Source organism: Epargyreus clarus, unplaced genomic scaffold (assembly GCF_041222505.1).
Source record: "Epargyreus clarus isolate Ecla_fem2 unplaced genomic scaffold, WU_Ecla_fem_2.2 ptg000012l, whole genome shotgun sequence".
NCBI lineage: Eukaryota > Metazoa > Arthropoda > Insecta > Lepidoptera > Hesperiidae > Epargyreus > Epargyreus clarus.
The window spans coordinates 8,332,737-8,360,608 of NW_027332220.1; the positions used below are offsets into that span (position 1 = coordinate 8,332,737).

The 27,872-nt window shown below is 36.8% G+C and overlaps 2 protein-coding genes across 2 annotated transcripts in view; one reads left to right on the forward strand and one right to left on the reverse strand.

Moving 5' to 3' along the window:
- The window catches only part of LOC140746306 (glucose dehydrogenase [FAD, quinone]), a 34,626-nt gene extending 10,706 nt beyond the window's left edge, over positions 1-23,920 (forward strand). The window contains exons 3-5 of the mRNA XM_073078412.1: positions 20,463-20,949; positions 21,412-21,557; positions 22,123-23,920. Of these exons, the coding sequence (XP_072934513.1) occupies positions 20,697-20,949; positions 21,412-21,557; positions 22,123-23,583 (1,860 nt within the window). The 5' untranslated portion in view covers positions 20,463-20,696 and the 3' untranslated portion in view covers positions 23,584-23,920. The remainder of the gene's footprint in view (positions 1-20,462; positions 20,950-21,411; positions 21,558-22,122) is intronic.
- The window catches only part of Flo2 (flotillin-2), a 398,911-nt gene that overhangs the window by 237,355 nt on the left and 133,684 nt on the right, over positions 1-27,872 (reverse strand). The gene's annotated exons all lie outside the window — the stretch shown is intronic.

The window sequence follows — 27,872 nt, forward strand, 5'->3', positions numbered from 1 at the left end:
ACGTTTTCCGTAATGGCTCAGTCTGTTATGCCACGTTTCTTGAAACCTCCGTTCAGTGACATTAGATGGTTCCGTAAGTTTGTTAAAAAGGTTTAAAACATTTATTTTATGGAAATGGCCAATACATAAGTCCGACCACGAAAATAGATGATTATTTAATAATTACGTCGAAGTGTAACATACTTTCATAATAAATTTAGAGTAAGTAGTCCATCTTTGTTTTAAGAAACCGTCAATTTAAAATTAAAGCCAGACACATAGAAATGTCTGTTAGTATATGGAAAGAAAAAATATACATACAAATGTGTAATGTTTTTGTTTAGATACAATTAAAAATAGCAAACAAGCATGCAGTATAACTAATAATAAATATAATAATAACACTATAAGTGGTCACAACCACCACTATCCAGATATCCATCTGTAAACCCTAAAAAGGAAGACGGTCAATAAGATCTCTAAGAAATAAGTTAGGACGCATCATATAAACGTCTCTAAAAACCAGGACACATTAGCTCTTAACACTGCGGTTAAGTTGACAATAACATAATTAACCTTTGTTCTAAAGGCAAGCAAGGCGAGGCAAAAGTAACAAGATGAACGAGAACTTTACAACTGACCGAGCAAAAACAGAACAGATGCTGTAATCCGCGGTGAACGTGCAAGGTACACGGACGGCGTGCACTTGCATCGTGAATCTTGCATCATGACAAATGATCGTTGCCTCTAATACCACTATAAAGGATGATATGGCAGTTGCTCCACAAAGCGATCATTAAGGACATTTAAGGAAAGTCTTCCGTTTGTAACGGGCCGATGTCTACTCTGTGCAATGATGTATGTCTAAGATGTTTCAGAGGCACCCAAAAATAGATTTGAAATTACGAGGGAAAAAACTCCAAATAAGATTATAGAGATGCCGTAAGCCACGGTGAACGGACAAGGCGCACGGCCGGCATGCACTTGCATCATGACAAATAATCGCTTCTGTTGACCAATGAAACGGTTTAAGGACAGTCTTCCCTTCGTTATAGACCAAAAAGGTCTTCTATACAATGATAATTATGTCTACGAAGTTTCGGATCCATCCAAAAATAAAATTGACATAACGAGAGAATGTGTACTTGCAGGATGACTAGGATGCTGTTTTTATAATATAAGAGTAGCAGGCGAGCATGTAGTACACCTGATGGTAAGTAGCTACTACCGCCAATGGAAATCTGTAATTATCCCCAGATAAGTTTATTCAGTAGGGCTAGTCCATAAGTTGAAAGTCGCTCAACGCGCTATGGAGAGAGCTACGCTCGGTGTATCTTTGAGAGACAAGATCCGTAACGATGAAATTCGCATGAGGACCAAAGTCACCGACATAGCTCTGAAGACTAGCAAATTGAAGTGGCAATGGGCTGGCCACATCTGTCGAAGAGCCGACAACCGCTGGAGTATACGGCTCTTGGAGTGGAGACCGCGTCTAGGCAAACGTAGTGTGGGACGCCCTCCTGCAAGGTGGCGCGACGATTTGCGCCGGGCGGCGGGAGCTAGTTGGATGAGAAGAGCCGAAGACCGGGCTCAGTGGCGTACCTAGGGAGAGGCCTATGTCCAGCAGTGGACTAACGTGGGCTGAAGATGATGATGATGATGATGTGTTTACCTATTCATAAACTCTTGGGTGTATATTTATTTTTGTAATCTGTAAATCTGCTTTTAGAGCGGATTGTACATTTTACTCGTAGTAAACCATGGCGCAAAGCAACAATTAATATTATTGTCAGAAAATAATAAATCTCATCCATATCTGTCATGTATAACTGAAAATGTTTTATCAACGTTGATATGATCAAAATAAAACATTAAAATCTGTTTCATCGCTATCCACATCATTACCAAAATATTCCACAGAGCACAGTGAATCATGAATGAAATTAAAATTAAAATACATGGCACCCATCACAAATTTAGTCGGTACGAGAGCAAAAATGCGGTTGTTTACGAAATGTTGTTATGAAACACGAATATGCCGTATACACTTTATGCATGAAAGATTTGCGTAAATGTTACGAGCGATTGCGGCACTCACCTCGACCACGACACTGCTTCGATTGGCGCCGGGGATTAAGGCTACGGTCAGGCTACAGTCTATATAAACAATTAAAATTAACTTATTTCCCTGTGAATTTGACGCAATTTACTTTTTTTAATAATTTTAGAAGAGGTTACGAGGTTTCAGTCGATGGTAAATGCTCACTGTCGCCTGACAGTAGCAGCTCATCAAGCAGTACTGGCTATACCGTCTTTTTACAAACAGCATGTGCTCTTTTTACAACAGATGAATCGTTTCTATTTATCATGTAGTTTTAACCATATCCCTCTATCTTTTTGTTGCGGAATTTCTCATTACACGACTGCATTACAAATAAATATACAATACATAAAAAAATCAGCACACTATAACAACAAATCAAGAATTTATATATTCAAATAACAAAGATTGTTAAAAGTTTTGCAGTTTATCACTCTATAAATTTCGTGCATGAAAGATTTGCGTAAATGTTACGAGCGATTGCGGCACGCCTCGACCGCGACACTCCTTCGATTGGCGTTGGGGCTTAAGGCTAAGGTCTATATAAATAATTTAAACCAACTTAATTACCTGTAAATTTGATAGAATATTTTTTTTACAAACTTTTATTTAACTTGAGTTCTTATGTGTGTGAGGTTCAAATCTTCTAACCGATAGAGATGAAATTTTGCGTAGATATTTGATTTGGATGACATTGCATGATTAGATTAATGACGTCATTCTACATCGAAAATTGCAGACGCCTCAATATAGCAAATAATTAATTTCAAAAGTTTTAGCGCTCTATGTCAGTATATCATACGATTGTGGTTAATGTGTAACTATATTTCAATAAAAAAATATTGTAAAATAATAATGATTACTGTTAAAATGAAAATGCTGCAGTGAATTAAGAATGTCTTGCCCTTTTTGTAAACTGTTTTTACACGATAATGAGAAAAAGATGCAGCTTCCTGATGTACCGTGTCTGTGATACCACCAAGAGCATCCTGAAGATGATAAGCAATAAAGTAGACTGTACATTTATCTCTCATTGCAGATTTCTACATATAAAATTGTAATATAACTAAATGTAATTAAAAAATAAGTCTTTGTTACTTAAAATAAACAATTAAATTATTATAATTATTATTTTTGCAATGTCCCGAGTGATAGTGGCACTCGCCTCGACCGCGACACTGACTGCAGTTGGCCCCGGAGAAGGCTAAGGCCCGGCTTCGTCTATAAACATTAATAAGGTTATATTAAAGTTTTTGAAAACAAGCTTTTTCGTATTCTTCTTAGAAATCCCTTACAGTTGATATCACGGGAATACATAAAACATTATTGCTCCATTTTGAGGTGCCCGCCATATTCGATTTTAATGACGTCACTAAGCAAATAGTACAGTGTCATCCAAAATTCCAAATCCATTTATGCAAAACTTCAGCTCAATCAGTTGGGATTAACTGGTTAAAAAATAAGTTGCAAAGTACTCTTACATAGGTAGTATCTATGCACGAAATAACAACTAACGTGACATCTCAGAGGTTAAATAAAAGGTTATAATAAAATTATTTTCCCTGCTTTTAATTTTAACGCGCTGGTTTTTTAACTAACCCAATTTATTTATAATAGATACAAATTGTTAGGAGTTGCTATGCAATCATAGTACAATACAAACAATGAAGGTCAATCGATCGTACCAACTTCGTGTCAACAATCGTGTCCAACGATAAATTTAAATACATTAATTATACTTCACTTTAGCAGAGATAGCCTAGTGGTTAAGAGACTCGGCCTCTCGATCGAGGGGTCCGAGGTTCAAATTCCAGGCACGCACCTCTGATATTTCAAAGTTATGTGCGTATTAGAAATTAATTATCACTTGCTAAGCGGTGAAGGAAAACATCGTGAGGTAACCTGCATACCTGAGAGATTTATAAAAAAAAAGTGTGTGTGTGTCAGCTACGACGCCCGATTGGAGTTTACTCCTTACGAACGATAATTATGATAAATATCGAATAGAAAAAAGGGTAAATGAACGCATCTGCTAAATGATAAGAGAAACAAACATAATTATTCGGATTATTTATATTACTTCAATAATGCGTATTACATAAAGTATGTTACAAAATAATATAAATAATAATAATTGTGTTCAATTTATACAAATCCAATTTTAGGATGATTGATTTCTTTCACTTTGAATTATAATATCATTCTTAAATACTGTAATTATAGGTTTGTGGTAACTGAAATACGATACGTGAACTTCGGAAGTTACATGAGTTATGAATCGTGAAAACACCGCATCAATAATTGAACCATATCTAGCGCGCAACACACACGTACAAACATACGCACACATTCAACTCTCAGACTGGAGGTAGTGAACTATACAGTGAGACTACGAAGTATCGCGCAAAGAGGAGACCCCGAGAATGAGATACGCTGTGTAATGTATTCCATCTCATTCTTTTACAGGTTCAATCCTACAGATATATATGTTTGTCTCTTTCTACGTTACGCCTCAACTTTTCGTGTTACAATTGATTTTACTCCTCATAAAATTTCCGTACCGGGCCTTATAACTCAAATCGTTTCTTAAGGAGTAAACTCCAAAAAAATCTCAAAGGTATGTGAAGTCTACCAATACGCACTTGGCCAGCGCGGTGGACTATGGCCTTATCCTTCTCATTATGAGAGGAGACCCGTGCCCAGCTGTGGGACAGTAATGGGTTGTTGATGACACTAATATTACCTTTTATTGATCGTGTATTATAAGATAAATTATGGAATGAGCTCTGTGAAGAGCTTTAAAAACACTTGTTTTTGATCGCTGGATGACAAACTTAGCAGAATGTAGTATTTAACGTTGATAGAAATCCATAATAGTCGCCTGCCCTGGCATATAAATAAATAATAGGTAGTAATTAATATATCGCCCACTAGTAACATTTCGGGAATAATAATAAATAATCAAAATTTTCATTGACATGTAAATAAAAAAATATTGACATAGATGTAAAGAATTTGTAGGTAATTACCAATCCTAGTGAATAGCTATAATAAAGAAGAAAATTGGAAGACAAACAAGAAAAAAAATATGCTCAAATGTTTTCTTAAGAAGCTTACACGCAAGAGATAGTGCTCGCCGACAGTCGCTGACGACAGTTGACTATGGTAGAAGACTGTATTCGAATTTCATGGTCCATCTCTCGTACATACATACCTTACTTACATTGTCTCTCATAGTCCCCTTAGCTTAATCATACATTGACGAACGCTACTATATTCTGATACAAACGACGTAACAATACATCTAGTGTCTAGACACTAATCTAGCATCAATCAGTAGAGTAACGCAACTAAACTTGGCGCCGGCAAATCCTTGATAAACAGCTGATGTCGGTTATATAATCATTACAACATCGAATGCAACTGCTTCGCTTGCAATGTCGCTAGACGAGCGCCACCTACACAAACGAGTGATACTAGACTCAGAGTGGTCAGTGTAGTCTTACAAATTCCTACTAGGACAAATTTACAGGTAAAATATAGGTTGTGTCGTTCCTACAATTTGAAGGTATATAAAAAATCCGCGGGGTATTCGCCCCCTTGAGAATTTGCCCGGACAAAGAGGTTACCCTCGAGACCCGAATAATCCCTACCCACCTCCATATTACATAGTTTATTATTAGTTTCAACATTTCTTACGAATTACTTTTTATTAATCCTTTTTCATTAAACAAAACTCCAAAGGAACGCAACCGGAGTGCTCTTAGCACGTTGCCGCGTCGAGCTCCGCTCAGGTTAGCTTGGCGCTCGCCGCACCATCTGGTGCGTACGACGGTATGCGACCACACATACCGCCGTCCTTCCCGGGGCCGCTGGCTGGGCGGTTCTCTTGGCTGGCTTGGCTTTCACTCTTGCCGCCCGCAACCCCAGAAGCCCCCTTTTACTCGCCTCTTACGACAGGCAGGGATACCGTAGCCCTATTCTGGTCCCGAAACTACAGGAACAAGTTAAACAAAAGCTAGCAAATCTTAAAATTTCGCCACAAATAAGAAAAAATACATAAAACATTTCCCCACATCATCATAAATCAAATGACCCGCAATAAAACGTAACAGCGTATCGGTAACGGTCATTGGTAACACGTTATAACGCACAGTTTGCCTAACGTCGTAACGCGCGGTAACGTGGGCCGCTGGTGTTACGCGCTGTTACCGCACGAGTAACGCACGCGTTACGTCACACGTCATAATTGAACGCTTGCGATATGGGTGCTGGAATGTTAACGCAATTTTTGTTGTCACTTATTTATTTTTTTCTAATAGATACGAAGAAAATCCACCCCGCATTTTAGAAGGTTCGAAGTATTAAAGAAATTACGCGTAAAACATATCCCTTTATTGGGATTGCAAAGAAATATGTTTGTAACACATCCGAATTTTTGTAACAAATATTTAATTAAGAAGGTGTGTGAGCCACCCAAAACCATAATTATAATAAAGCGAAATGTAGACAGGATTGAAGTAACAAATGTCGACCTCAAGCACAGGAGGACTGAGGGTTAAAGCTCAAGCTTGCTTATTTTTTATAATTATTTTTGTATTAATCGGCGGAATGGTGTGGATCCCACTTCCCATCAGTTCGAGTACATGTTAAATTGTTGCTTCAATCTTGTAAAAAAATAAAGTCGAGAACAACTAACGCCTGTTATTGATAATAATCAAATGTAGCCAATGTTTCCGTGCCAAAGATCTACATTTGCCCATTTGTGCCTACTACAATAGTAATTTTAATATTTATTTAATAGACATCAAAGTTTTAACAAACGTCGGTATTTGGATAGACTCAATTGGATATGAATAATAACCGAAATTAAAAACTAAAAAAGAGAAACAAATAAGCATGACCTACCTTTACCTTTGAAGGCGGTAGAACGTTTTAGAACCCTTTGTGGTTCGACTCCGGTGGCACCACCGCCACACCTATTTCTGCCTCATAACAGCAGTGTTACGCGCTGCTGTATTCCGTTTTGAACGGTGTGGCAAGGGAGACATTCTTTTCCGAGGCGTTCCAGCTTAGTCCTCAGGGGTAGCGGCGCATCTATGGCCGATCTCAGGTAGAAATATCTATCCTATCTGTGGTTGATTACAGATATCCATGGGCGGCAGGAGCCACTTACCATCAGGTGGACTGAATGCTCGTCTGCTACTCCTATATTATAAAAAAAAAAGTTCTGTGGTTAGACTCCAGTACAATCAGATGGACTGCATGCTCGTCTGCTACTCTTATATTCACCTATCTAATTCACGTTTCCGCTCTAAAAATATAGGCCGTCATGGCAATAATGAAAACAAATAAAGTAAAATTGAACAATTCCCTTACGCAACACACTTACAATAACTATTCATACGTTTCGAAAGGAGTAAGAGGTGTAATGTATTCAATGCGACAAAGTAAAAAGTACGTTGTGGTTCAGATGTGGAATTCCGCGTTAGTAATCGCGATCAGCTGATTACATCCGGACCATTTTCACTTCATAACTTAATATTATATTATCCGAGTCTCAGACTAAAGGAGAAGGTAGACAGCGCCTACGAAACATTACAAAAAATATATACATCGCATCGCAAATTAGCATCGGCGTCGTTTATTATTGACGTCGTCGGATCTTGACTGTTTAATTCATATTTAGTCAACTAAATAATTTAGAGACAGGATTTTAATTTTAATTTTAAGAAATTTAAATTTCCTTATGCTGTATCATTCGTTGATTTTTATTAATCTTTTCTCTATTTTTATTAATTTAGCCTACATAAAATTCAGGAATTTTTAAGATAGCCCGTTTGATTCCAACTGCAATATGCATAACTGGATGATTTTTGCACACCTTTTTTGCATGACAAACCAGCATATACAAATGTTTAAAAAAAAAGATACAAAAAATTACAAAAGCTTTCCTACTGTTTTCATTTGAGGATGTATATTTAACTCTCTCTCTCGATTTAGTCAAAGACATCTAAAAATAATTTCAAACTTAAAAATATCTAAATTATAGGTATAGTTATTATTATACATTCAGCAGTCATACTCTACAATCTACATACATACATACAACAATCTATATTCATAACTATTGTTTCTAAACAAAAATCCGTACAATTTGTTATAAAGAATTCTAGAGTTGCTTGCAATCTATCTAACTTTTTTCAACAATCTGTGACCTAAGTGATATTGCTCTACTTCTTACATAAACTGGAGATAATTCGATACGATGCAATTCCAAATAGTTAAAAACATGAATGGATATAAAGATGTTATACAGATGACATGCTTTTTATCTTATTTGTATAATATTACAAAATAAAGTACACAGAACTCAATGCTATTGTGATACTTTTACCGTGCAACGAATATTCGAGAACAAATAAGACTCAAGAAAAAAAAACCAATTGAGGTTTAACCGACTTCCAAAAGGAAAGAGGATATTTTTTTTAAATATTGGAGTAGAAGACGGGCTTGCAGTTCACCCAGAAAGTAGGTGGTTGGAACCAGGCGCGGTCCCGGAAGGGAGAGAGGGTCACAGTGGTCATGATCCCAAAACCGTCGAGGTCGACTCGCATTTGGTCAGTTTCTTTTTCGTTAGGAAACCCTGCATGGATAGCGCTTTGTCACGTGGGTAGCGGAGAGGTTATGCCGGACTTTACAATAAAAACATTTAAAACGTTAAAAAAAAGATTAAATTTAACTAAATTTCATCTACCACATAATATATCTTTCACACATAGTAGCTTAATTCACGATACTTCGTAACATCTTCCCTACAAACCATAACAATTCACCGCGTGTGTGGCGCAGGAAGTAGGTTGAAATAACATGACGTATGTAGTTATATTCAAGATTAGACATAATCTATCTTTCACACATAGTAGCTTAAATCACGATACCTCATAACATATTCCCTACAAACCATAACAATTCACCGCGTGTGTGGCGCAGGAAGTAAGTTGAAATAACATGACGTATATAGTTCTGTTCCAGATTAGACATATCTATCTTTCACACATAGTAGCTTAAATCACGATACCTCATAACATCTTCCCTACAAACCATAACAATTCACCGCGTGTGTGGTGCAGGAAGTAGGTTGAAAGAACATGACGTATGTAGTTCTGTTCAAGATTAGACATATCTATCTTTCACACATAGTAGCTTAAATCATGATTCCTCATAACATCTTCCCTACAAACCATAACAATTCACCGCGTGTGTGGCGCAGGAAGTAGGTTGCCGGGCCTCATGACGTAACAGTGAAAGCAATTTCGGCGCGGCCTTCACCCGGTTCACATACACCGTTTCGATATACTACGATTCGGGTAATTCCTCAATCGGTACTCATTTCGAGATCGCAGAACTGATGGCATAATACCATTACCCCATTCAAATGTTACATTTTTTGATCCGTAGCGTGCAAATGTATTTTTAGTAAGTAGTATAACGCAAAGTAACGTAAAGTAACGTAAGTAACGTAAAGTAACGTAAAAAAACATAAAGTAACGTAAGTAGTTTATAATAAGCGTAGTAATGTATAAGAACGCAATAATATTTTTTGACTATCAAAGGGAGGTTATATATTTATTGTAACAACTAACGGAAAGTTAAGGTACAGAAGGGCAAACTGAACGAGTGATGGCATTCTCTACCAGTCAACCCTGGGTGAATGCAGAAAATTTGCGCCAGGTATAAAAATACTTAAACAATTATGGGTTATAGGGACGCAACTCACTGCCATCACAAAATAAAAACTAATATTTTGCGCTGCCATCTTGAAAAATGTATTCAAATCGTTTCGACACGTTCTTTGGAGAAAACAATTATTGTTCTTATGAATGTCCTATGCAATAAATAGTTTGCCTGATAACGCGTGAAAATAATTTGCAACGGCTTGACAGTTTTAACCCTAAAACCATTAGGGCTTTAGGGATAATAGTCAAAGAATGAGACGTCACTCGAAAAACATTACCCTCCGGACTCGTATAAACAATATTACACTATTTCTGTTATAATTTATAATTTTATAAGTAAACATATTTATATTTGAGAATCATTAAAAAAACATAAAGGGCAGGATGTCATATATTTTTATCGCAAAGACATCTTACAAGTTAAATACATATAGTCCGCGTAAAACGTCCACTCTGAATATATAAATGAATCGCATCGCCATAGCAAATAGTATGATTACACCTCTTGTAACAACTTCAGAGCGGACTAGCAGTTTGGTGCGGACTATACACATTTATTTAGAAAACGTCATCAACGTCGTCATAAACGTCGGCTCATATAGACGATTAGACAATCGATATTAACACATGGCATCATAATCGAAAGTCCAATCGACCTTCACCTAATGCCATCGATTTTCATTTTGGACCAGTCGTTACATAAAATACGTAATTATTAGTAAAGAAGTATAACTTCTCAAACTTCATAATACACGCTAACTTATTTAGAAAACGTCAAAACTTTAAAGGTGGTAAGGTGGTAGAATAATTCATGGTTCGACCCTGGCGGCACCATCGCCACACCTATTTTAGCCAAATAACAGCAATGTTAAACGCTTCTGTATTCTGGTTTGAGTGGTGTGGTAAGGGAGACATACTTTTCGTAGGCATTCCAACTTAGTCCTCAACGGTAGCGGCGAATCTGTGACCGACTTCAGGTAGGAATCTCATCTTACCTTGGGAAGATCACAGATGTACATGTTCGGCAATAGCCACTTACCAGGTAGACTGCATGCTCGTCTGCTACTCTTATATTATAAAAAAAAACTCATACGTCTAATTTATATTAACACATGACATCAAAATCGAAAGTCCAGTCGACCTTCACCTAATGCCATCGATTTTCATATCGGACCGGTCGTTACATAAGATTTGTTTACCAATAAATTCTGGTCGTCTGTTGCACTTCGCAACGTTTTTGTAACATCTCACCGGTGTGTAACCAGTGAAGAGATGAACTTTCAATACGCTAAGTTAGTTATTTAGACGGTTTATTTGCGCGTTGTGTTGTTCATACTTTGTGTAACGTATTTGTAAGTATACATTTAAAAGAATTTTTATCTACTGCTGGGCACGGATCTATTTTCAGAGTGAGAGAGGGTTATGTTAGGTTAGGTTAGTAATTAATAATGTATTTCTTATAGGCAAGTAATAATTTATTTGTAATACGTAAAAACTTGAAAAATCTGATCGAACCTCGGAACCCTAATTGAGAGGCCGCCACATTAACCAATAGGCTATCACTGCTCCAGATTGAAGACCTATCAAATGTAGGCCACAGCTTCAAATGAGGGCTTAATTTCTACGCCTGATGAAAGTAGTTAATCTTCCTTACTACACCCTTCCAGAACAGCAGCGCTTTACACTGTTGTAATGAGGCAAAGATAGTGGCGTTGGTTCTTCCGGAGTCGAGCCATTGGCATTGACCATATTATTAAACCTTCAGATAGACTGGCTCATTTATATATAGGGCCTGGCCGGAGTTATATAACGAGATTCCTGAAGCCGATCACGGAAGCGTTGCCAATCACTAGAACCAAGACGGTCACTTCATAATTAAGTCGACATCCAAAACGTAGATCTGCTTCCCACCAAAAATAGGTGGTGACGGTGGTACCACTTCGATCGAACCAAATAACTCAAACACGACATTGTGTAATTTCGCTTTACAGCAAAAAATACGGAACTAGGCATATCGACGTTTAGAAAATAACACAGTAAACAGAGTATAGTAAGTAGTTACATAACCTTACGGTAATCGGATCGTGATCGATTTCATGGTTCACGACCAGCAAACTTGACCCGAAAACACAATGAGATAATGATAAACTATTCACTGTTTACAATACTATAATTTACGGCAGTCGACATACTTATAATGGCTGAGGACTGAATAAATAAGTTACTTAAAAAAGTAGTCACGACAAATGCAATTTCAAAAATTCATAAAAGAAAATATTATTATGTTTTTTCTTTTGGTTATATTTTTTTTTAATATTCGTCGTATAGAATTTAATTACCTTTAATGAGGAATTAAAATACAGTGAGGTATTTAATTTCTCTAAAAAAGTTCTGAACCTACATAAAAAACCTACATAAAAAAATAAACATTTTAGAGGGAATAATGGTGTGCATATCTTTTAATAACTTTCAGTCTCTTAAAATAAACATACATTTAAGATATTTGGGACAGAATGTAGGGTACAGTGATATATTTAGAAAGCTTTTTGTTTCATTGCGAACTCTATTTTTTCCATGTTATATTAAACACATAATATTAATTTATTTCTCAAAGTAGACCACGACCGTACTATAATTATGCACTTACCAAATCATATAATTATACACTACAGTCTGAAAAGGCAAATTACGCAACAAACAAAACATTGCGCAGTGTTTAGTTAATACCGAAAAATCTAAACTTTTTGCCATAGTGCTACTGTATTATTAACATTCAAGTAAACGTGAGTAACTTTGTAACTAGCAATTATTATAAAAACCCGTGCGCATAAAGATAATTAACTGAGAAGGTTAGTACATATATGTCACTCCCAAAAATTAGAAGAATCCAACGACACCGCATTTATTAAAAACCGTCGATCCGTTTGGATGGTAGGGCATGCCAAAAATTGCGACACACTTACGAAATACATTATTTTCCGCAATTGGGTAAAAATACTACCCAATGGTTGAAACGGACTGTTAAATAAGCCACTTTTTTTAAGGATCTCTCTTTCTAGGGATCTCAAGTACTGTTAAGTTCTTACGTTTCAGATGATTTAGTGAAAAATATAGGTCAGTATATATGTCACTCCCAAAACTTAGAACAATCCAACGACACCTCATTTATTAAAATCCGTCGATCCGTTTGGGCGGTTGGGCATGCCAAAATTGCGACATACTTACATTCGAAATACATTACTTTCCGCAGTTGTGTAAAAATACTACCCAATGATTGAAATGGACTGTTAAATAAGCCACTTTTTTAAGGATCTCTAGGGTTCCCAAGTAGGTACTGTTAAGTTCTTACGTTTCAGATGATGATTCAGTTCATAAATCACCTTTAAGATGTCTATGTTTATGAGTATTTTTTATATTATCCCAATGTCAAGTTAGCAATCAATGTTTACTCTGAATAACGATAAATTAATGTACTATATTCTACTATCTAATTAATTGTACAAAATAAAGAGACTTAATATATTTCGCTGTACAATTATAGGTACTATGCTCTAACGGCTGGTTTTATAATGATATTAATGTTATTTTTTATATTGGTTTCGTACAATAACACGTCATGATCTGTGAAGCTGTAGTACAATTACCATTCGTACAAACAAATCATACAATTAAATTGACATAATGTACTCCACTGTACGATTATAAGCATAATAAAATTATGACTCCGAGCTTAACAATTAAATCGTACTATTAACAAGTCAATAGTCAATTTTTGCGTTATATACTCGTAATCAACAAGACGTGATCTATAAGGCTATTGTATTCACTATGACCATAAAACATAAATCGATCAATTAACACGCCATAATCTACTCCTCTGTACAATTACAAGCATAATCGCCCCGGGCTTGACCGGTAATGCTTACTCTTAACCTATGATTAAATAAGTAAAATAGTGCTCTACACGTTAAATCGTACGATTAACAAGCCATAATATTTGCTTTATAGACATGATCTACTACGCTATTGTATTCACAATGAGCATAAAACTGAAATCGTACAATTAACACGGGCTACGCTACTCGTCTGTACAATTACAAGCATAATTGCCCCGGGCTTGACCGGTAATGCTTACTCTTAACCTATGATTAAATAAGTAAATAAGCGCTCTTAACAATTAAATCGTACGATTAACCTGTCATAATCTACTCCTTTGTACAATTACAAGCACAATTTCCCCGGGCTTGACCGGTAATGCTTACTCTTAACCTATGAATTAATAAGTAAATCAGCGCTCTTAACAAATTAATCGTACGATTAACACGCCATGATCTACTCCACTGTACAATTATAAGCATTATAGTCCCGGGCTTGACCGGTAATGCTTACTGTTAACCTATGATTAAATAAATAAACGCTCTTAACGATTAAATCGTACAATTAACACGCCATGATCTACTCCACTGTACAATTATAAACATCATCGCCCCGAGCTTGACCGATAATGCTTACTCTTAAATCATAATGAAGTAAAATAGTGCACATAAAATTAGATCGTACGATTAATAAGCCATGATACTCTATTGTACGATAGTTAACGTGTGTAACTAGTTCAATGAATTACCAAAACAGCCGTCATGCTCCAGTAATCTTCACGAAAGCAATAAACAGCGTATCATTATTAATGTTTATCTCTTCAGATTCCTGCATACATTCAACAAATCAAACTTTTGGCGCTTAAATACAACAACCATAAAACTTAAATAGTACAATTAACACGCCATGATCGACTACACTGTACAATTACAAGCATAATTGCCGCGAGCGCCAGCAGTAATGCTTACTCTTAACCTATGATTAAATAAGTAAAAAAGTGGTAATGTCCTCGTGCGTAACTAGTACAAAGAATAACCAAAACAGCCGTCATGCTCCAGTAATCTTAACGAAAACAATGATCATTGTTCTTAATATATAAAACGTAACTTTAGAAATGGCGCAAAAAAAACTGTGGTGAGATCCACAAAAGGCACGATTTTACTTGTTAGAGTGTTGTTAGACCCCAGTGGCGGAGGTCACCATACCGGTTTGACGCGAAAGGTACCGGGTTCGATCCACGGCCAGACAGATCTAAACGAGAAATTTAGATTTCTGGTGCGGGTGTTTTTGCATTTGTCTTTGTGTGTGTCCATGGCACCCAGAACTCATGGAATTCTACTGTGTAGTTCTGAATGTAGAAAACGTCTTGTATTTAACCAACTGTAGAGGGTATTTTTTTTAATATTTCATTGATAGGACGGATTTTAATATTATGAGGTTTTTCTGGAGACGTGTAAATAGTGGGAGTTAAGTATATAGACTACAGGACTTTCCATTTCAGTTAGTTAATTATTTTTATAATAAAATTATTACTTGTTGATAATTAAAACCAGCCAATTGCCATTTGATCTTGCCGAATGAATTGCAAAAGTAGCTTTGCATTGGCAAATTGCAAATTGGCAAATTGTAAAAATCGCATTGGCAGAAAATCTTTTTGTCTATGAGAACTGTAAGGTAATTACTTTTTTTCTCATTTTGCGTCTGACAAATGAATTTGTGTGTGAATATGGTACTTTCAATTCAATTCAATTGTACAATAACAATCTGCCCAGTCTGGCATGCGGGTGGAACGTGTCCACGAGTTATGACCAATTGGTAATAAGTTGTTCTGTAGTATATATCTAACATCTATTAGAGATGGTGTCAGTGCAAAGCGGGATGAAATGCCAAAAAATGAATTTGTTTGAAAATATTGACAATATCCGCTCTATACACCTACCTATAACTTTTTTTTTTTTTTATATAATATTGGAGTAGCAGACGAGCATGCAGTCCACGTGATGGTAAGTGGCTACTGCCGCTCATGGACATCTGTAATCAACCCCAGATAGAATTAGATATTCCTACCTGAGGTCGGCTACAGATGCGTCGCTACCCCTGAGGACTAAGCTGAAACGCCTCGCAAAAGTTTGTCTCCCTTACCACACTTACCAACTTTAATCTTTGGTTTTTAATAGTTGCCACTCTTATTCTCGGGTTCGATCACACTGTCACGTATAGAAATGAAATTAAGGAAGTAAATTAACTTCCTCTATGCTATTCGTAAGATAGTGATGCATTACGAACTCTCTCTGTAAACATAATGCCTCGCGTTACCTAAAGCGTAATAATATTTGAAATAACAAACTTTATTGCAAATGTTAGTATTTTGCTATATAACAATGCGTTGGTTTATTAGTCATAAGCAAACTTCCGCTTTGGCTTAATGTGGGCTGTGAGTGTGGTCATGTTTTTCAATTTTACGAGGAAACCCTAAAAAATAAGTTGATTCGTTGCACGTCACCAAACTCCCGTCAGAATTTGCGTACTTGACAAAAATAGTTCAACTAAAAAAAAAAAAAAAAACGCTTTCTACACTCACAGCCCCACACTAGGATTCCCTGTATCGTGGGTGCTATGGACACACACAGAGACAAATACACAAACGCCCAGACCCAGAAACAGAAATCTAAATTCATCATTTAGAAATCTGTCTGGCCGGGGATCGAACCCAGGACCCTCTGCGCGTCAGACCGACATGGTGACCGCTCCGCCAGGCGGGTCGTCAAACTCTTTACGTAATGAATTTATAGACGAACAAATAGACAATACAACAATTGATATATGATTCATCGTGGTAGCTATCTTTAAACAAATCGATCGAGAAATAGACATAAATCTATTTGTCGAATTCAATCTATATACCAATTATATTAGTAAATATGGGTCAAATCTGAATCACACCTTATAAACGTTAATAGTTACTACGTAGTCACGGTGAGCTAATACACAATCACCGTTTGTCGCTGCCTGTCGTCAACAGTCGCCGCCAGACAAAAAAATCGTCGTCGACTGTCGCCCTATGCGTTCTTCGACATAAACTGACACTCGTATAATACCGACTGCTTCCGCATTTCGGCAACAATCGTCGCCGACTGTCGCCATCTGTCGTCAGCGACGGTCGACATATCTTTCGTATAAGACCTTCCTGACTACTTCCTGTTTAATCGAAACAGCGGTACTTAAACTTTAACCTTTCAATTTCTGATCTTAAATGCCGGGAAGTGACGGTATGTTTACTTTTAATCTTGTCACAATAACAGTGACACAATATTGTCAACGATAGTCATCGAAAACTTTCACGAGATCAGCTCAGTGCAGCCATTCTCAAACTGTAAAGGAAACTGAAATTGTTAGATTCCATTTGAGCTCCAATTAGTATTTTAAAGACATTTCTTTCACGAATATTTATTATTTAATTAAAAAAAAATATTTTTAACAATGGTTAAGTTTTAAATGTCTTACACTATTATTTTAATAAAAAGCAATTTATAATTATAACCCCATTATTATTTCCCAAGAAAATAACTTTAAAATACTATCTGAACTATAATTTTAATTTATAAGAAAAATGGTTTGATAATATTAATAGAATTAATAGAAACCGGATTCATTATATTTTGCCACGAACATTCGAAACTTTGAAAATACTACAATATACACCAAAATACAATAACTATTTTATGCTAGAAATATACGCATTGCGATGGTACCATCTCTACTGTCCCTACACTCATTTAGGTACGGCGTAGAATAGGAATCTAAACTCTTTGCGCTTCAAAATAATATGTCAACCGCTTTACCGCGCGAATAACAATTCGTAACAAAACTATGACATAATTTGAAAGGCTAAACTTTGGGCGTCGCTGGCTCAGTGCGCCTAGAAATTAGATCATATCTTCCGCACAACTAGGAAATGCATCCTCTCTCCCTTTCACACACCTAATCTGAATCAGGATATCTCTTTCAGTGTTACCGAACCGAAGTGGAGGAATTACATAAATTAGACCTTTGCTGCTCTAAATCTTTGGTAGTTGAATAATATGCATAACAAATTGTTATTTCTAATGGAGGTGATAATAAGCATGATTTGCATCCATTGCAGACTTGCTACTTTATGCTTCGGCGTACCGTATTTTTGCAATTGCATCGATAGTCGATACTGTATCACATTTTGGCGACTTGCTGCGTTCAGTCGTGGTATCGAAGACGTACGTTTTAGCTACATTACTGCTAAGCATTTTGTCCCTGTAGTCCCGGGACCAGAATAGGACTACGGTATTCCACTGCCTGTCGTAAGAGGCGACAAAAACAGGCTTCCGTGGCTGCGGGCGGCAAGAGTGGGAGCTGGAAGGCAAGAGTGGAAGTGGGAGCGACCCCGGGAAGGACAGCGGTTTTGTGTGGTCGCTTATCGCTGTAATCACCAGGGGATGTGAGAGGAGCGTTAATTGCTCCCCCAGGGCAGAGCCCGATAGAAGGGCATCGCGGCAGGAGGACTCCGGTTGTATTCCGGTGGAGATCCCGGAGTTTTCCACCAAACGCCACGGCCGGCGGACGGCCACCGGGGGGTTTTACGGTAAAATTCCACATAACTCCATGTCGCTCCCACGGCACCGGGTACCTTTTGAAGGTTTCCCCCTCGAGAGGAAAAAAAAGGTACATGACATTTATCGCGGTCAGTTACTACGAGTACATCGAGCGTCATGTGCGGGGTACAACCCGCGATACATAGCATACAACGAAACGCTGGAGCGTTTGACCGCAGCTATGTATATTGTCGATTGCAGATGCTTTTAAAGCATTTCTACTGGGTGTCTTACACCACTTTTAATAGTTTTAATCAATTAAATTTCGAAGGGTATTAAATCAAAATATTAAACGAATAATTTGTTAATATGTCACTAAGTCACTGGTTCTTCATTTTGAAATAGGCAATTATGATTTAATGTATCTTACCTGAAATTTTGATAAATAATCTTCTTTATTCGCTTATACTTGAACAAGGATTTACCTGTGAATAAAGAAAAATAATAATTATAAAATGTTCAAATTAAACTTAAATTTTTAAAACTCCATTCATTTTAGTTCGCATACATTTTCACCCACTTTTCTGTGCCGTCATATAATAATGTGAAGCAGTGTAGGAACAGATATGGGCAAGGGATGTTTATATGTAGGGTTCCAAGATACTTCTTAAGTTTTTTTTATAATATAGGAGTAGCAGACGAGCATGCAGTCCACCTGATGATAAGTGGCTACTGCTGCCCATGGATATCTGTAATCAACCTTAGATAGGATTAGATATTCCGACCTGAGATCGGCCACAGATCCGCCGCTACCCCTGAGGACTAAACTGGAACGCCTCGGAAAAGTATGTCTCCCTTAACACACCCTTCAAAACGGAACACAGCAACACCTAACACTGCTGTTATTAGGCAGAAATGTAAATGAATAGGTGTGACGGTGGTGCCGCCGGAGTCGAACCACAAAGGGTTCTACGACCTTCATGTAGCAATTTCCATAATTACCAATGATTACTTGTCTCGTCTGATATTCTGCATACCCGTTTTCTATCTCATAGTCACAGAAAAAAAACTCAAGCATATATCAAAATGTTAGATAATACTCAAATCTTCAAGTCGTTTTCATAAAGTTTAGTAAGAATTTCTTTATATTTTAGTTATAGTTTTATTGTTTTTGTAATTAATTCATGTTGTGTCGTTTTAACATATTAATAATAAAAAGTTCAATTTAAAGTTTGAACTCAAAGATTTCATAAATCTCCCAAATATAGACCTCAATACGCAAAAACAATTACTTAACTGATTACCTACAACGTAATCATTTATAAATTACCATCCATCGTTACTATAGCTAATTAATTAAAGTCGTGAATTAACTCGTAAAGAATTTTCTTAATTACACACAAACATGCAATTCCCTTGATTCGCTTCATGTTTATGTTTTGCGTGTTGCTATAATAATACCTACAGGTGTTACGAAGTAGCATATACATGTAATAAATAAACGAAGCGCGATTAAATAATACACGGAAATAAAAAAGCAGTATCAAATTTACTATAATTAATGTTTATATAAAGGAGTTGATTCGCTCTGTAAATTGGTAAAATACTGAGTACTAGTAATAAGTTAGTTCTACTCAACGGTAGATGGCGCTATTTACCATACTTACCATAACAGCGTAAACGCTAATACTGACATAAAATATTTACTTTTCTTGCGATGGTGTTTTCATGATTATACATAGATTAATAAAGATTACTCACTCCTAACAAGAAAATGTAACCAGTTTTGACAATTGAAATAGTTGCGTAAAAAAGTTTTGCCACGTCTCCATGCTAAAATGTCGCTAAAATATTTGAAATAATTATTTATTTATTATGTAAATTACGCAGTATAAGTATTTATTCGTAAATGTTCTCTAAAAATGTTTTTATTTGTCAAGAATTCAAAAAAATAACTTAATAATAAGCCGTTTGTGGCCTCATTCAATTCCAAGGCGGCGAAGTATCTTTACTAATCTATGTGATTATATTACTTCTTTGTCAGAAACCTACAACAGGAAATTGTAATAATTATTTATCTTGAAAAATATCCTTATTTTGCGTATTTAAAAATTACACGCCCATTGCACCCAATAAACATAGTGATAATTTGTAACACAATGTCTTATCCTTTTAATAACTTTACCACCCATTCTATTCCAGGTCCTACAAGAAATCGCAAAGCGTATTCCGTCGTGCGACTGCAATGCGGCCTAACATGTCAGCGCGACGGCGATCACCACCCGTCACGAAGAAAGCGATGCGAAGAAGCAAACCACCAGACAGGCACAGACACACACGAACACACAACTAGTCACACAAACCACACAAGCAAAGAATACCAAGTCACACACAAACACAGTGTCAGTATACTGAAGCGACAAAAGGAAAACGAAGATGGGTATCCAAGTCCTTTTAGCGTCAACAGCTCTGAAGACAGTGAGTGTTACGGGACTGTGGTTAATACCGTTGTTGCTGGGTGCTCTCACGTACCACAACTACAGCTCGTACGACCCCGAAGCCAGGGTCCTGGATAAGGACCCAAAGAACGAGTACGACTTCATCGTCGTTGGTGGAGGTTCCGCCGGCGCTGTTGTCGCAAACCGGTTGACTGAAGTCAAGAATTGGAACTTGCTCTTGTTGGAAAGCGGTATGTAAACATTTTTTTTTCAGTTAGCAAACGACTAATGCAGTCCGCCTTATGGTAATTGGCTACTCCCGCTCATCTGTTATCAATCTCAGATAAGATTAGATTACTACCTGAGGTCGGCCACAGATGCACCGCTACCCTTGAGGACTAAACTAAAATGCCTAAAAAAAGTACGTCTCCCTTATCACAGCCTTAAAACCAAAACCCAGCAGCACTTAACACTGGTGTTATTCGGCAGCAATAGGTGTGGCCGTACTGTCTTCGTAATCGAACCACAGAGGGTTCCTTCACCTACAAACATATAAATAATAAAATTTATCTTCTTCCCAAAAAAAAATAACTGTTATCGACAGATTTTTGCACGTTAATAATGACTAACCATTTAATCTGTATTCAAAGCAAGATATTCACTCATGTTCTTCAAATACACAATCTGATCAAGTGATTTCCAACTGATTCCAGGTCCAGACGAGAACGAGATCACGGACGTCCCTTCGTTAGCGGGCTACCTGCAACTAACGAAGCTGGACTGGCAATACAAGACCGAGCCCACCGCGTACGCCTGCCTCGGCTTCAAGAAACACAGGTGCAGTTGGCCGAGAGGCAAGGTATGAGTATCTTTAGTATAGTATATTACTACATATAAGCAGCGGATAGCCCAGTGGTTGGCCTCTCGATCGAGAGAGAAATGCACCTCTGACTTTTCAATGTGCTTATTAGAAATTAATTATTAATTTTTTCAAAGGTATGTGAAGTCTACCAATTCGCACTAAATCAGCGCGGTGGACTATGGCCTAATCCTTCTTTTTCTCAGGGGCACAATAATGGGTCGACGATGGTGTATATTCATACAGAGAAATAGCGTACTGTTTTATTAACTACATGACCCGTCGTCATCCAAAACTAAATTAAAACTTGTGTTTTAGGTTTACGTTACCCCCTACTAGGGCTTTCCACTACTGCCTAAGAACAACTTAGGTAGGGCATAAATATGTATTCCTTTACAAGAACTGCTATTCTCATGTTCCTATACAACCGAAATCAGCTTATATATCACTGTCTTCTACTTCATGTCTGACACATAAATAAGGGTTTACTACTAAAATTATTTACGATTTGTGAATTTTCGCTGTATTAAAAAGTATTAACATTTTGTCTTTCTATATATTCCAGGTCCTCGGTGGCTCAAGTGTCCTCAACTACATGATATACGTACGTGGAAATCGATTAGACTTCGACCAGTGGGAGTCGTTCGGCAACCCTGGTTGGGGATATCGAGACGTGCTTAAGTACTTCATCAAGTCAGAAGACAACAGGAATCCGTACTTAGCTAAAAGCAAGTATCATGGAAGAGGAGGATATTTGACGGTACAAGAGGCACCCTGGAGGACACCACTAGTCGCTGCGTTCGTCGAAGCTGGAGTAGAAATTGGATACGAGAACAGAGACATCAATGGTGAAATTCAAACTGGGTTCATGATAGCTCAAGGCACAATCAGACGTGGATCTAGATGCAGTACCGCCAAGGCTTTCTTGAGGCCTGTTCGAACACGCAGAAATTTAGACATATCCCTTAACACGCAAGTGACGAGAATATTAATCAACCCTGTGACAATGAAGGCGTACGGCGTTGAATATGTAAGGCACGGCGTAAAAAGAGTCGTTTATGCAAGAAAAGAGGTGATACTATCAGCTGGAGCCATAAATAGTCCACAGCTGCTTATGTTATCAGGTGTGGGACCTGCGAATCATTTGAGAGACGTTGGAATAAAAGTTCTGAAGGATTTGCCCGTTGGTGAAAACTTACAAGACCACGTCGGTGTTGGAGGATTGACATTTCTAGTCGATAAACCCGTTGCAATCGTCCAAAACCGCTTCCAAGCATTTCCTGTAACTATGAATTATGTCATAAACGAAAGAGGTCCGATGACAACATTAGGCGGATTAGAAGGTATTGCATTTGTCAACACAAAATACGCAAACAGTTCTGGTTTGTGGCCAGACATTCAATTCCACATGGCACCGGCGTCCTTCTCTTCCGACAACGGTCAAATCGTAAGAAAAATCTTAGGTCTCACCGATGAAGTGTATGACACTGTATACAGGCCAATAGCAAATAAAGATGCGTGGACTATAATGCCTCTACTACTTCGACCAAACACACGAGGTTACGTGCGATTAAAAAGCTCAAATCCCTTCGATTATCCTATCATGAACCCACGTTATCACGAGGACGCTATAGATGTAGGGCGACTTGTGGAGGGCATCAAAATAGCTGTAAAAGTAGCAGAGGCCTCTCCTTTCAAGCAATTCGGGTCGAGACTGCACATGAAGCCTCTGCCAAATTGTAAGCAGCACAAATTTATGTCAGATGAGTACATCGAATGCCAAGTGCGAACGATAAGTATGACGATATATCACCAAAGTGGTACTGCTAAAATGGGGCCGTCCTGGGACCCGCAGGCTGTGGTAGACCCGAGATTAAGGGTGCATGGCATTGAAGGACTTAGAGTGATTGATGCTAGCATAATGCCTACCATCGTTAGTGGAAATACGAACGCTGCAGTCATAATGATTGGGGAAAAGGGTGCGGACATGATAAAACAAGACTGGTTGAATCGGAAAAAGAGGTAGCACTACGAATATTGGAAGGAACTGTAAATATAGATTTAACTGAGTATTACCAGGCTCAAGGACCGCCACGAACATAGACATTAGGTAAAATGTGTTGCTTTAATTTGATCCAAATATGTGGATAGTTTATATGTTATAGGAATGACGAATTGTATATAATTCTGTAAATACTATAAAAATACTGTTATTAAAATAGATAGATGTAATATAATCATTACATTATTCGAAGGGTACTGCCACTTTTATATGTTAATAGATGTTTTCTCGTCTAAATAAATAAATATTTAGACAGGTAGACATGAACTAATAACTAGCTATTATAAAGATCAACTAAACGTTATAAAATTGTAATTATCCGAATAATACATAATACATAGGTAAACAATAAGTTCTCTAAATTTGTCTATATTATATAATACAAAAAATATCTGTATGTAATGGATTATTTGATAGTAATATATACTTAAGTCTTTGAGTAGGTACATTAAATTATATATCGTCATGTAGTGCCATACATTTTTTGTTAGGTATTGGGAAAGTATATATCGTGTGTTTAGGTCGTATTACATTGTCATACTTATACGTACGCATATGTATAGTTACTATAATATTTTATAGAAATGTATCCACATATATAAAAAAATTACAGTTTCATACAAGAAAACGTAAATTTGAAATTAAATGAACCCCTGACTCCAACTAGAAAAGAGCTTGGGATTGCTTCAAATGTTTTTTAATCAGAAGACACTTTATCAAGCCAATTTGCATAGAATAATAACTAAATTAAAATGGGTTAATCAGTTTTATAGTTATAATAAAATACTACAGACACTCAGACATACCTACACATTAAAGTTATTGTGTCGTAAGTGAAACAGTAGAATTGATTCTTAATTATTAAATTCTTTTTTCATTTTTCTTGTTCTCGTTACAATAAATATGATAATGTAATAACACTATTAAAAAGATAAAATTCTGTACTAAGTTAACATATAAAAAGCGAGAGTGCTTATCATTGCCAATTTGCTAAATCGTTTTCAAAATAAAAGCGTCTCTGTTCTATCAAATACTTATGCAGAAACTGCCCGACAAAATTCGACAAAAGATGTTCATTGTAATTAAAATACGACTGTGTTTTTTTTAATTATTTTTAAAGCTATTATGGTTTCTTTACATCTACATCTAGACGCACAGCTGTGCGTCCACGACATTCAGGGACTCACGCAATGTGTATACTACACGACACGGTTCAACAAATATTTTAAAGACGATGGCCAATTAGGATTATCTACATCTACAGACATAGAGCGTGTCAGACGCGTACCGTGGCAGACAAAAAGTATTCTCTATACAATATGTATTGACATATTCCGCTTACCGTAACACAACTGTGCAGACTCGACTGTGTCTATTAAAATATTACAAAGAAAAGAATTATTTTCTACGCCACGGGCCATGTGTAACACGATCATTGTTTATAGATATAAAGAAGTCTTTATTTGTTCTATTTAAGTTATTGTAAATAACAACAAAGATTAACGACATAGCCATGTAATTAAAATTGCGTTTTATTACATTTTATATAACACTGATAGCCTTGCCATGGATATAAAGCTATTGACTAGTAATCACTATTAAAAATGTTATTACCATCATTACTAATAGTTACGATCAATATCTATTTAATTATTTTATTCAGTGCTGTAACGGAATTAAACACTTAAAAGAAAAACAGTAAACAATCTTAAAATAACTAAATATTAATTCATTATTAACGAAGTAAATTATAAGGAATACTTTTAGAATACAAATCAGGACGCCTTTCCTGTCGCGCGTGTTTACTCCCGCACGCTTGTCCCACTGGCTCAGCAGATATGTCCTACATCAGTGTTGCCAACTCTCAAAAATATTTATCCCTAAACTGAAGTCGAAACCCCCTATAATTGCATTAATTATTTGAAAATTCCCCTAAAAATATATTACACTTTTTTTTGGGATGCCGTGCCCACCTTATGACCCGTTTCCCGTTTTTTTTTTTTTTTAGCCCCGCCGTGCCGGCTCAGAACATGTTTGTTTTGGACGCCGTGCAAGCTTATGACACGTTTTTTCCCGTTTTTTTTTTTTTTTTTTTTTGCTCGCCGCGCCTTTACAAAACCCCTAAAAATACCCCTAGACATATAAAACCCCTAGAAAAATCCCATACCACTCATTTACCCCCTAAATCTGGGGGGAAAACCCCTAAGTTGGCAACTGTGTCCTACATGTTCAAACGCGCTGCAGTCTCACGCGACCCGTGAAGTGTGCGTAGGAAACATGCGCAATGCAGTGCATGCGTGCCTACTGCATAGGATTATGAAGTAGGCACGCATGTACTGCATTGCATATGAAGGTGGTAGAACCCTTTGTGGTTCGACTTCGGCGGCACGACCGCCACACCTATTTATGGCTTATAACAGCAGCGTTAAGCGCTGCTGTGTTTTGGTTTGAAGGGTATTGGGGGTTGATTGCAGATGTCCATGGGCGGCAGTAGCCACTTACCATCAGGTGGACTGCGTGCTCGTATGCTACTCCCATATTATATAAAAAAGTAGGCACGCGTGCGGGTGTTAAGCACAGGGAAGCGTCAACATGCGCGACAGGACAAGCGCTCTAAGCATTTGTATCCATATAAAAGAGTTCCATATTCATTAACATTAAATTTCCCTTTAATATTCAATCACATTTATAATCAATCGTGTTTTCGAAAATATCTTACACATGTTTTGATATCACAACTCAATCAGTGGTATACATAAAATACATATGTTTTAATAGTAAAGCCTTGGTCAAACTGTTAACATACACTTTGCGATATTGCCATTGGGATCTGTCTCAAGCAATTGTTTAATTTTTCAGTCGTAAATTTATAAATAGTACGAGCATTACATTAATGAATTCTAAGAGAGTTTTTGAAGTTAACATTTTAAATGTCAATACAGTGATACAGGTATCCATAGCCCATGCTTCAAAATTATATTTATTTTCTTGGATTTATGCTAACAGTTATTTTTAAGGTACTCAAATCCAAGTCAGTAAGACCGAAGTTCTACTATTTATAAATTAAACTTTGTACCTAATAAGCCAATTAAACATTTAACGTGTACATACAAATTGTTATTAAGTAAGTTTGTGCAATGTATTGTTACGTTATTTGTAAATATAGTTGTAAGTGTTATGGACAAATATAATGTTACCAATTCATGTTTATTTTATTTTATAATCTACCGTATTTATTTAACCTTATTACGATTTTGCCACGCCCTTCAAAGCAAATCACAGCAGCGCATAACCCTGTTGTTATAAGACATAAATAGGTGAGGCGGCGGTGTCTACGAGTACAATGGGTTCTACTACTTTTAAACATACTCAGTGTTGTTTCCTTACTCTACAAGTATAATAACTATATGCTATGCCCATGGCTTAGAGTGAGTCCTTTTTAGTGAGAATCAATTCATTCATACCATAAGACACGACATCAACTTTATTCTGAAGTATGTATATTACGAGTACATACTTGTACATACACAGAAATAGATACATGACATACAAGATTACACCAGTTGACATTTAACGAAATCTTTACACGATCTTTAATTTTACAATTATTTTTATTGCACACATATGTATATGTGACAGAGACTGAATATGTGTGTGTTTATGCGTCTGGAGGCATTAATAAGAAAAACAAAGTTTAAGGTCATAGTTACCAAAGTTGGTGCCAGAGAGTCATTGGTTCACCTTCCTTTTTTTCAGTATCACTCATATATCTATTTTCTTTAACTGCAATGTTTAAAATCGGAAAGTTATTATTATTTGCACATACATGCTTCAATTACAAAGAGCAGTGCGAATAATTAGACTCGAACGATACCAATTATGCTCTGACGAAAATCCTCTCAAGTGTAATTGCAATTACAATTCTACTCGGAACATATCATGTAATTCTTGACAATTATAAGTCGATTACCGACTGCCGTCACACCCCGTCATACCCTGTCACGTTTATATCATAAATGCATGTTTCGCTACTCCAACCACGCATGACAATGTCATGACTTCTAAACACACTAGTTAGCATCAGCATCATCATGTCAGCATACTTAATTATATACGACGTTTCAACTGACTGCCTTACATATGAGTTGATCATGTGTCCTCCGGAATAGCAACGCATTTGTGATCGCTTTGGGTAGCGCCATTGTTCTATATATAATTGATTATTAATTTTCATCTGGGCGGTAATTACTTCT